At 44.7% G+C, this 12,364-nt stretch overlaps 1 protein-coding gene across 14 annotated transcripts in view; it reads left to right on the plus strand.

The window, feature by feature from the left end:
- BCAS3 (BCAS3 microtubule associated cell migration factor) overlaps positions 1-12,364 on the plus strand; it is a 357,411-nt gene that overhangs the window by 327,781 nt on the left and 17,266 nt on the right. For 7 of the 14 annotated variants that reach the window (XM_080563569.1, XM_080563579.1, XM_080563578.1 and 4 more), the window contains one exon: positions 6,415-6,582. The exons of 2 other annotated variants lie outside the window; for them this stretch is intronic. In XM_080563569.1, coding sequence (XP_080419695.1) covers positions 6,415-6,582 — 168 coding nt within the window. Of the gene's footprint in view, positions 1-6,414; positions 6,630-12,364 lie in introns of all 14 variants that reach the window. 5 more of the 14 variants (XM_080563583.1, XM_080563582.1, XM_080563570.1 and 2 more) reach the window with 2 other exon arrangements.

A 12,364-nucleotide genomic window follows, 5' to 3' on the forward strand; every position in this document is an offset into this window, starting at 1 on the left:
GACTCATACTCAGACGTAGAAAGCTGAAAGTTGAAAACGTACTTTGTCAAGGCTCCTTTGGCTGATGCAGTGGTAAAACAGGGCAGCCTTGCTCTGAGGAAAGGCAGATCCTTCAGAAAGGAGAGTAAAAGGTCAAAAGTAATCCAAAAGGACAAGCAGTGTATGTCTGTGTGTATATTGGGTTTCACATATGAAATCCAGTCATGATAAATCTGATGGCTTTAGAAACATCTACTTTGATTAATGAAAACATAGTTCCCATAGACCGTGGGTTTCATACTTCAAAGTTCTCCTGGATTTAGGACCTTAGGTTTTGCTTATTCATATAACATGCAGGAAACTATTTTTAAATGAATAAGGGAGTTTAAAAAAAAAGGCAAATGTTTCAACATCGGAGGTAGAGAAAGACTGGATAATAAGGAGCAAAATTAACAAACAGCAGACATTTTATTATGCATTTTACAATAATGTTTACATTCTTTCCTCTATATTTGTTTTTCCTTGAAAAGATTTATGTATTTATAAAAATATCTCACTGTTCCAGCTCTGAAAATTGCAGCCTCCCTCACATTTGAAAGCCTTCACGATTGCTGTGATCGCTGGCCATGTTCCTAGGCATCTGAACCGCTTCTCCCCGGCCCGTGGTTAACCCTTTGCGCAGGGGGGAAGGAGACGGCTTTGGCTGGGCAGTGGGGAGGAGGAGGAGGGCGAGACGGCCCCCAGGGACCCGCCGAGCTCCCACCGCAGCACTGGGACAATCCTGCCCATTGCAATCCATTGCTGCTGCCGGGCTCGCTCCTCCCGGCCCCTTCATGCTTGCCTCGAGCTCGTTTAGAAACAATTACAGAGGAATAAGCAGCATTTTCGTTTGCAAGTCTGCCGTGCGCTGAGGAGGCACGCAGGAACCTCTCGGCCACGGCAGCCTCGCTTATCCGAAAGTTCAAAGGGATTTGAAAGTGTTCGCTGCCTGTGGGACCGGGCACCCCGGTTGAAGCCTCCATTAATTAAATGCACTCACAGGATACAGAGCTGGTGAGTAATGTCCTGTTTATAGCAGAAGTGAGCGATTCTGGAAAAAAAGAAACACTGTGGGAGGGAAGATGACAGGGAAATAGAGTTACTCGCAAAGGCTGCAGCCTCTGCCATCGTTTCCCAGGGCACTGCTGGCACTCACAGCCCCAGCTCAGAGCCGAGCACAGGTGAGTTTTGTCAGCTGAGGGGCACATCCCGCATCAGGATGGGAAGGAGGTGTGCGATCCGGCCATCAGAGGCCAGCATCTGAGCATGGACACGTCCAGAAGCCCAGCGAGTGGCAGGTCGGGGTAAAGCCGCGTCCTCCCCAACCAAGAGAGGAATCTGCGCAGCTCCCCCAAGGGCGAGCGCTTGGTGCTGCTGCTTTGCAGCTTTCCCCCTGGAGTAACGAGGTTACAGCATGGAAGTGAATTGGCAAACCCTGTAGGAAAGTTCAACCATTAATATTTAAACGGAGTATGTTATAATTTGACTGACTACTTGGGGCGAGGAATTTCCATGTGCTCGTTCTTAATACACCCATGGGGTTCTCGCTCCCAGCCCAGGCTGTTCTGGGCAGCGCGGTCACGCTGGCACCGCAGTTCTGGTGCCTTAGGTCCAGGAGGGCCCGGGGCTCCCTTCAGCGTCCCCTCCTGCTTCCTAAATGGCCCCAGCAGGAGCGGTGTGGGCACAGGCAGCAGCATGGGCACAGGCAGCCCTTCTGCTCCTTCCGACACCACCTCCAGCTCCCCCAGGGCCTGCCCCTCCCGGAGAGCAGCCTGGGTCGAGCCCACGGCTCCTTCCCAAGAAGGACGCATCTTTTGTTGGTTAAAATTGGCAGGCCGTTTCCTTTACTATTTACTCTGTTATTTTTGCTCACACGTATGTTGCAATATGCAAGGTGAGGCTCAAAACTGTCAAGCTCTTTAATAGAACCATTACTGTATTTTTGGAGAACGTACTCTTTTTGATTTACTGTTCCTTAGAAGACAGGAAATGGAGCTACTTGATTTCATACTTTAAACAAAGCCGTCCAGAGGTTTAATGAAAAAAATTTCCCCTGGCTTTCGAATTAAAGGGCTATGGTGAAAGATTTAGCTTGGCTATTTTGACTTAGAAAAATAACATACTAGAAGCATTAAAATATTTTGTAAAAATACTTTTTAGTACTAGATTTTTCAGAGAAAATAACCTTCTCTGGTTTTCTCGGTCTTCGGTCGGTAGGGCTAGCTGTGAAAGGAAAGGACGTTTCCAAGGTTTGGGTGTTTTTCTTTCCTTCTGTAGAATTTATTTTCCTTTTATATTAAAAGCCTTGAAACAATTGCAACGCTGAAGACAAATTCTGTGCTTCTAAGCAAGGTAGTTTGGTATGAGTAATGGCAGAAGCCTTTGCCATTAGCAAAACGCGAGCAGCGTGAGGCAGAAGGACGCAGAGCCTAATCCTGTGCTGCCCGGCAGCAGCGGGAGGAAAGGGCAGTTCTCCTCGGGAGGCAAATGTCAGTGGAAGGCCAGAAGTGGGAGATCGGTATCAGGAGAAAATCGGTTTTAATAGGAAAATGCTGCGTGTGGAGCAGAATTAGCTTGGAGTGTCTGGGGCGGTAGAAAGCTAAACACGCTGGAATTGCAACACAAAGCACTTTCGACCTAGATGTTCAAGCCAAGGTTTCTGCTTGTTCCATTTGGTTTGATTTGACTTTGTTTTTTATTTGTAGCGCAGTGGATCTGGGATGGAGCTTGGGCATCGTACAAAGCAGGCTGATGGTCTTAATTTCCACCCAGTTTCATCTTCAGTAAATAAGGGGAGAAGGAAACGTTCTGCTAGCTTGAAAGCACCGTGCCGCAGGATGAAATATTGACACAAGTTAGTCGCCGGCATTTTTTTCAGTGACTTCAGTGAGGTTTCACCAGGATTTCACTAGTAATTGCTTGGCTAAAATAATACCCAGTTTTCTTTTGCAGTTGTTTCTGCAGTAATAGCTCCGTATAGGTGGAACCTGTTCCACCATCAGAGGAGCTGTGGCAGGTCTGGGGGACAGAAGGAAGGCTGGATTTCACACGTCAAGGTCTTACATTCGCGGCTGTCAGTAAGATTTCAGCAGTTTATCAGAGAACGCACCCGGCAACGCCTGCCTTCTCTCAGCCCCTCGGTAATCCTTGGGATCGGCAGGAGGCTTCCTCCGGCGCGCTGCTCCGGCGCTGCTGCTCCGGCTTTGGGGTTGGGGCGTTCGGAGCAGGACACTGCTCTGAGATGTATTTGTAAACTTCTCTCTGGCCGACGATGAGAAATTTGATACGTTATCAACTGAGATGCTAGGACTGGCGAAGAGAGAGCAAGGCGGACAGAAAAAGAGATTACAATTTAATAAATAGCAAAGATACGGTTAGCTGCTATCAGTTTAAATTTAATGCCATTAACTCTCGTGCATTTGGTAATGATGTATGTAGGACAAAGCACCCAAAGGCTACCGGGGAGTCACCAGCCTGGCTGTGGTTTCATGCACTTCACAGAAGAATTTTTCCAAGGCATAAAAATACCCAGGACTTCATTCTGCCTTGAGAAAATGGTTTTCCTCCGATACATCTGCTGTCTGTCAATGCAGCAGCAAGAAGACGAGGAAGGGCCATGACAATCGCTCTTGTTCTTCCTGAAGCAGCTTTTTTTTTTTTTTTTTTTTTCTTTTTTTACATCAGAGAGGTACAGAGCCAGTCGTTTGGGCTTTGTGGTACCAAAGGACCTGCCTGTCTTAAGCAAGGTCACATTTTCTCCCCACACGCTCTGTGTAACCTAGGTTACAACCAATTTAATAGATGTATATATTGAAATAGGGAGGAATTGGTGGACTCCAGGACAACACCTGATGGTGCAGATCCCACCTCTGCCCCACTGCTGGTTACGCAGTGATGCCTGCGTGGTACGGTCATTCACGGGAATCATCGCTGGGTGCCTGGACAGGAATCGTATTGCCAGATGTGTGCTTGTAACATGCAAAGGGAGTCAAAAGGGAGGGAAGATAAAAACTAGAGCTTCACCAGCCTTTCAGTTTTTTACAAGAAAGCTTTCTGTGCAGTTAATCCCTCTAACCTGCATTTACATTAACACTCACACCTCACACGTTGCTGCTAAGAAGTTTTGGCAGCTCCTGGCCCTGATTGCAGAGGTAACGCTACACTTGTCTCCTTTGCTCTCACTCAAGTATCTCTGGAACCAGAGACCAGCACTCTATGAAGTTTCTCCTTGTACACGTATGCAGTCATCTTGGCAGAGCTTCAAAAGCCATTTGCCTTATTATTCATATGTCTGCTTATAGGAGCAGAAATGCTCCCATTTCTCACTTTCAAAATAAGAGCAGACCCTAGCAAAGAAGGGATTTCTCCTTGGCATTTCAGGCACAGCAGTGCGAATCCGTGGGAGCTTGCCATCACCCCGCTGCCACGCTGGGCTTTGTGGGTGCGGGTTTAGAAGCCCCCCGGTAGCTCTCCAGGGACATGAACAGCCATAGGGTAAATGCCTGAAACCGGTGGGCTCCTGGAGTATAAGCAGAGTGGGGATCTCAGGGCCTCATGAAATCCCACGAAGGATGACTTGAAAAAGAAACTTTCAAAAAAGACCAAATTTCGCTTTTCCTCCTGCAGTTAGGATAGCTGACAACATGGAAATGTTGCAGAGACCGAAACATAATAGAAATTACTTAGCCTCCTCACTGCATTTTCTCAAACAAGCTTCAAGAACCCTTGCCTTAAAACAAATTAGTAGACTGAAGTAACCTTATAAATCCAAAGACCCATTAAAAAGTTGAAATATTTGGTCATTCCTCCTCTCGGTTCAAACTGGGATTCATCCAGAGTTCAAGTGCGTGTATCACACAAGAGCCATGGTCCCATTTTGTAGAGGTCCATTTTAGTGTTGATGGTTTTCTAGTGCCAGGAATCTACTCTGCAGCCAGGCAGAGAGATAAATCAAAGTTGTGCGCGCTGATGAAATTCAGGAGCCAGAAGTCACCATTGCAGCCCATATAAATCCCTGAATGCCAGCCCTTGTGCTTTTGTCCATGCCATTAGAGTTCAAAATTATCTGCCCCTCTTTGCTGATGTATGGATTAACCGGCTGCCCGAGTGTTTACTAACGGTTATCACCCAGTACTTTGGACGTTATCAGAGGAAGGGACGCCTGCCGCAGGGCTTGGTCTCTCACCCTTTCTATTACCACCTGTCAGTGGCAGAGAGTGTGCTGTGAAGCTGTACAGTCACAGAGTACAAGTGTAGATAGTTTCTGACGGCTGATCAAAGGGGAAAACCAAAGGCCTGATAACAAGGACGTGTTTCATGTACTTTTAACTTTGAGAAACATTGGCATTTGCATTTTTTCCCCTCTGCAGGCTGGCAGAAACCAGGCACAATAAATGCTGCATATTCAGTTACCTAATAGTTGAGTAAATGGTATGTGCTTGAAGCAACAAAGCATAACTGTAATCTTGTTCCAAGTGGGAATGATTTAAGTAAGCCTTTGCAGAAGACTTGCCGTATAATAAAGTAGAATAATTTTAATTTGTACTTTGAAGTGATCTTGAATTCAGAATCTAATCTTTGTATTCAGCAGAACATCGTATACTGTTGTGAATGAGGTAATAACTGTAAGCTAAGGAATTACTTTCAGTATCTTTTGTAGGTACGTGCACTCTGTCATCATAGCCAGCATCCTCAGCAAAGCACTGCTGATGAAAGAGTCTCTGTTAGCTCAAGTTGCAGGTAAAATTTCACCGTACAGGGACAGAAAATCCACATATCTAGGCTGAAAGAAGGGCTCACTTTTTTCCTTCAGTAAACGTACTTTGAACACAAAGCAGAAAGTAAGCAAGCTGTCCTTTTCTCACCAGCATATCACACTGTTGCACTTCCCTGCACAAGAGCACAAGAGCAGGGAAGTTACACTAGCTGCAGTTTGTGGCCAGTAGCAAGGACAAAACAATGTGACTGTTTCCATTGTCCAGGATGAGAAGGGCAGGGAGTGCTCAACAGCAAAGCAGTGAAAGGCAAATCGACTTTAATTTCTGGTCCTCTAACGTACTTAATAACCTATGCAGGTTTTTTAATGTTACAGTTCCTGATTCTTTTGTCACTTACATCAGTGTCATTATGCTGATTGCAGCAAAGGCTCTCCCAGCTCTCACTAGTGTGAGACCAGACTTGGGTCTGTATTTCTAATTTAACATTTTTGCATAAAGCTGCTAAGTACCTGGGCCTCTCTGCTTGCTCCTACTGTGCTATTAACGCCAACGTTTCAACTAATGTGCTAAAATTAGCTTTTCAGGAGCTCAAAATGCAAGGCCTTCTTTCTTTCAAATGCAATAAATGATATCATATGGTCCCAGGCTCTCCCGAACATCTCCCGTTTGTTTGTTGAAGGTGCCTTTGACCGGAGCGTGACCTTGCTGGAGGTGTGTGGGAGCTGGCCCGAGAACTTCGGTCTCCGCCACATGTCTTCCATGGAGCACACTGACGAGGGCCTCCGGGAGCGCCTGGCCGATGCGATGTGCGAATCCCCCAGCAGGGACATAGTGGGATCAGGAACAGGTACAAAGAAGAGGTGTGATCAGAGATCACGTACATCTCACCCAATGGTGATTTTTATTTTTTATTTTTATTTTTTAAGTTTTGCTTCTCCTTTCCTCTGCACACTACCTCTGTGATTAATCAACTTTTATGGGGGTCTCACTTAGTGTGAGAAAAGTCATTTTTAAAAAGAAAATATCGGTAGGTCACATAAACATAGTCAGGGAAGCCTAAAGCAACTCGAAGAAAAATGCTGGCTTTTGAAGCTCCCTTACCGTAGCACTGTGATAAGGACTTTCATCCCTTCCCTGCCAACTCGGGAGCATCTGAGTCTATGTGCAGATTGCTGCCCTTGCCCACACTGATCCAAACAATGTCATAATCACACACATCCTAATTTTGTGTCCTGAATAGAGCCACTGTGAAACGCTGGTTCTATAATCCAAATTAATCTATCTTCATCAGTGTCCATTATATTGATAAATTATATCATCTGTTTAAGTAAATGGAATAGCACGTCAGAGATTATGCTGCTCAGAAGGGGCCCAGTGCTAGGAGATGTTCAGAAATGTTAAAGCTCAGTTATTGTGGTTTTATTGTCTCCCATTAATTTTGGCTTGTTTTAAAAACGCCTTCTAGTAAAAGGTCTAGGCCCATCTTTGATCTGTGCACCATTTGTGTTGCGACCAGCAGCTAATAGCCATGGTCGCTTCTAACATCAGCTGCCAGCTCACTTGTCACTCTTCTGGCAAGATGCCTGGGAAGGAAAAAAGGAGGAACTTGAGCAGTAACACAGGGGTATGCCAGCCTAGTGACATTACAGAAATGTTGCAGAGAGTAGAAGCTGCTTTTCCTTTCACTGTGGTCCTTGTATTTTTGAGGGCCCTGTGCTGCTCTGAGCTCTCCCAGCTCTGCACCTCCCCAGCTAGAAAAGAGTTGAGCACTTTCCCATCAGGGCTTGCCCCTGTGCTTTGCAGAAGGGTTATTACAGAGCAGGTAAGCTACAGCAGGTCACCACACTGTTACTACCTCCCACCAGCTGGAGGAGAAGGTTGAAAATCAGCAGTTTAAGCTCCTTTGTGTAGGTACAAGTAGCAATAACCAAGCTGCCAAATGGTGCAGAAGCACCTTTCATACCCCAACTTGCCGTCTCTCAAACTGTCTTTCCTCTGATTTGCTACTCCTGAAAAAAGTGGAGTCATGGGATGGCTTGAGACTCAGTATTAACAGAAGGAGGTTGGTTGAACACTAAGTAAGGGTCTCGGTTACAGATCTGGTGCAAATTTTCACCAGTTTATTGCCTTGGACAGGCCTCTTAACATGCCCATGACTGCTGCATCACTGCAATGGGGATAGAGATGCCTCACATTGCAGGGGCGGAGTTTGATAAGCTCGTGTTTGCAAAGGGCAGTGAAGATGGAAAAACAGGCTGTGAAAATGCAAAAACACACTTATTTCATCACTTATTGACCCATACTGTGACAGAATGAACTTTGGAACTTCGGTTCACTTCCTCGGATGGGTCAGCTCTCCTCATGTGCTTCAGAGGAAAGATGAAGGGAATAATTTCTCTGAAAGCTGAAGCCATCTAGACATGCCATGTTGAGGTGACTCACTGTCCCAGAGACTTTATATTACACTGTAAACCAAGAACTTTGTCACAGTCAGAGAGTTTATATTTTCTTTTTTTTTTTTTTTCTTTTTATATTTTCACCAGCTGATACCAGTGAGTGCCGGCTTCTTTGCCATAAGGTTAGGCTCAAAACACTTCAGGTGTAAAGACAGAAGGGGACTGTTTACAGAGACACCATCACTCAGCAAAACTATACCCAAAGAGATTTCTCCCTGCTTTTACTCTAGACCCATAAATCTTCATCGTGAGTGTAAGATAGATGCCATCTCAAAGCAGCAAATCTAAGCACTATCACACAGTAGTGAGTAACATGAGCGTTGACCCAGCCCACCCCATCCCACTAGCCTGCTCACACTGTCATTGTGCTCTGTGTTTTTCTGCCTGTCGTGGGATTCTCTCTATCACTTACATACTTTATTCTCAGGATTTGGACATGTGATGACTCGGTGCAGCAGAGAAAACCTAGTGATAAGGCTGTGAACTCTGATGCCCTTTCCACTTCCATCCCCTAACAGCTCTTGAACTGTTCTTCTTACCAGATGCCCATAAAAAGTCCTCTCCTGCTCAAATGATACCTGGAAAACTGTGTTTGCCTAGGGAGTCGACCAGTGCTTGCTACAACATGCGTGGCTGCACTCACGGCAGGCTGCCAGCCAGCCATTTGTCAAACTGCGGATCACGTTAAAGCTCTAGCATCTGTCTGCTGGTTAATAAATGGGAAAAGATAAGTTTGGAGGTACATTACCACAGCTTCAAAGAAGAGGCATCTTTGTTGGCTCATAACAAATAGGATAGTTTTAACTTCCCCCCCCAAACCACTTACATCTTAACAAACCCAGGCTGAATTGAATTTATCTTTGAAAAACGTTGTTTTCTAGGCTGGTTCTTCCTTCCTTGGATTCCCTTCCACTCCCTCATCTCAATGAAATGATAGCAAGGAGCTTAGCAGAAAAGACACCATAAATTTGCTTGTTGATAGTTGATTTCTATGTTGGTACTGTTTCCAAAGACAGTAATTATATTTCTGCATTGGACTCAATTTATGTAATTTATAAACCTCGCTCTAATAATCCTAAAATGACTTACTTTAGCTTGAAGTCACGCATACCTTTAACCCTTGTCTGTGCTGTTTTAATTCTTTTTAGTCCTTAAGCACATTTTACAGATTTAATGAAACTTACAAAGTCTTTTTTAAACCAAAACATGCAACAATGAAATTTCTAACTCTGAATGTGAAGGTATGTGCCTGTGTAGTGCTCATGTCCACAACGTGGACAAAGAAAAAATGGGCAGTAGATGGACAGTGAGACTTTATCAAAGTGCTCAACTGGGCCTGACATGCACTTAATGGCAAGAGATAAATAGATTCTTTTAATACCTTAACTGTTAGGACATAGCTGACACACAGATTTATATAGTAATCAGGGCTGATATGCGAAAGTAGTGCAGAGGAAGCGCATGCTCATAGCACAGAGACCACTTTGGGAAGTAGATACTAATGGTATCTTTGTTCCTTACCTACCTCATTGCATTGCAAAGCTGGGTTAGCAACACCTCACTTCTTCAGTGGTTCAAGCTAGTGGCAGTGGCAGAAATCACCTGAAAGTTGGTTGTGTAGGAAACGTCAAAGTGGAGGACAAGAAAATCATGAGGAATAATGCAGCCTTTGCAAAGAGGGGGAATTAGATGGCCTGATGAGTCTTGTCCATCTCTGACTCCGGCTGGTTGCCAAGGGCTGTCGGACAGTGGATGGGAGAAGAACCAGGTCTGGAAAATGACCCCCCAAAAATCTACTTTCCTTCTGACCTAAATGATAACTCCAGTCATCCAGCTAGTTGACTTGATTGGGAAACCAGCTTTTCTCCTTGTTATCCAATTATCCAGACGACCCATGTCTATCTTAAGTGGAGTCTGCTGTACATAAGCTGTCAGCCTAGATACACATTTAATTCCAAAGAAGGCGTAAATTGGCAAAGATGCAAAAAGATGTTTTTGCTGTTTCAGTTTCTGTCAAATTCTAACTGAAAAAAAAAAATGGAAGGTCTGCTCACAGAAATTTAGTGGTCAGTGACCTCTTTTCCTTGCAAAGCGTTGTTTTCAAGCAGCTACAGTATTTACATTTGCAATATAGTTTCTAAGTATGTGCTGGAGCTTCACATTGCATTTTCAAAACAAAAGCAAAGCTAGTATTGTGATTTATGAAACTGTGACAAATCTCTCTGACTCACTCAAACTGTACACACACAAATTGCCAGCCCAGGCTAGAACTCTTTCCCTCCAAAATACTGTAATCAGTAAATGCTCTGATTTATGTAGTCCTTCAGCAAGTACATTTTTTAAGCTTTCAAATGCACTTTGGTCATTTCTAGGCATAATATTGAAAAGCAGTCTGTAATACGGAGCCAAGCCTCTACAGTCTAGTTGAGAGGATGTGTTCTGAAATACACCGATAGAAGACAATTTCTGTGACCCCAATTTCTATGCCATAGGAGTTCATGTGCTGAACTCCACGAGTCAGATTCCTCTTGTGCTCCCCGCCTGTTACTTCTGGGCTGAGGAGGGCACAAGCACCATGCTGCTGATGTGGTTTCTTCCCTCAGAGATACAGCATGGGGTGATCTGTGTACATCCCGGGTATCCAAATTCATTAGGCCCCCAACCACATCCACCTAAAATGTAAGCTGGCCTTAAAGAAAACCAGCAGATCTGCCAGTCAGCCCCATAAAGGAGTTACTGACTCCAGAGCAGTAAAAGGGAGCATGAAACCTTGCAGCTGTGCATGTACAGCCCTAAGAAGAAATACTCTCTACCCTGGGGAGTTCATCCCAGCATCTCCTGCTGCTTCAACCTGGGTGAAAGGTCTAGCTCCGTGTTAAATCTAGGTACAGCCTCATGCTCGCCCGTCACTTGGTTTAGCAAATCAAAACCCATTCTCTACATCTCTTCAGGTTTATTACTATAAAGCACATAGCACAGTGACAACACAGTAGATTTACTCTTCAGGAGACTAACACAACACGCAAGTTTCCAAGGGAGAATTGTCAGTATATAAAATAAGTAAGTATCACTGTTCAGGTTACTCTGTCAAGGTAAGCAATATGCTGGTGCAACTGTCAGACCCCTGTTTTTTCTTCCAGAAGGAGCTTGGCGGGTGCAGGGCCCCAGGAGTCAGGGCTGCAGTGGAAATGCAGGATGCAGCGTGCAGGAGAAGATCCCTGTTCATGCCCATCTGCTGCATCCTCTCTGTTACCATTTCTTTGGCTGCCTGAATATTGCACTTATATTCATATCTGATTTACTTTGACAAATCATACCCAAATCCACATTGCTGCTATGTTTTATAAGTGGCGGAACTGTTCTGGGGATATTTAAGAGTAGGATTTCATTTTGTGGGCGTGTATCCTTTTTTTTTAATCCATCATGAAATCCAGTACTTTATGATGGCTCAGTTTATACTGCAGTTTATGGAGCAAAATAACATTTTTTCTCTATCTATTCCTGTTTCAGGAATACTTATGAACTTACACTAAGAACCTATATTAAAAACTGCAGAGCACCCCACAGATTTTGCATCTCAGAACCCTTGTTATTAGTTCTGAACAGGGAAAGATGCAATTACGGCACCATTGTGGTCAATAAAACCCATGAGTTTTGAAGAGTTGCTATAGAATTTAAAGCAAGGTCTTTAAATCCCTTTATAAAGTTTCAGTTAAAGAACAGAAAAAAATCTCATTTTCTCTCAAAACTCCTGCACACTCTGTCAGCTACCAGCAGTGGAAAGTCGGTGGCAGCAGAGGTGAGAACGCAGCAGAGCCCTGCACGGGCCTGGGTAGGAACCTTCTGGATTCCTTCCAAATGTCATCAGCAAACTCATAATGCAATGAAGGAAGCTCATATGTTGAAGCAAACTCTTTAACCTTATTAATGGGGTGTAAGTAAGAGGAGCTAATTAGAGGCGCTGTTAGGGGATAGCCCGTCCGCGGTGCTGGGATCCGCGTTTAGGCCCGTTTGGCTTCTGGCCTCCACACAAGGCCGAGCGCTGCATCTGGCTGTCAGATGGTTATCGCGGCCTGAGCCTCACACGGGTCTTGACACCTCTGAGCTTAGCAAGGGGAAGATTTTGAAATATTTATGTGAAATTTGTGATTTGGGTCTAAACATGAAGTTCAT

The sequence above is a fragment of the Anser brachyrhynchus genome, assembly GCF_964034855.1.
Source record: "Anser brachyrhynchus genome assembly, chromosome: 20".
Classification (NCBI taxonomy): Eukaryota; Metazoa; Chordata; class Aves; order Anseriformes; family Anatidae; genus Anser; species Anser brachyrhynchus.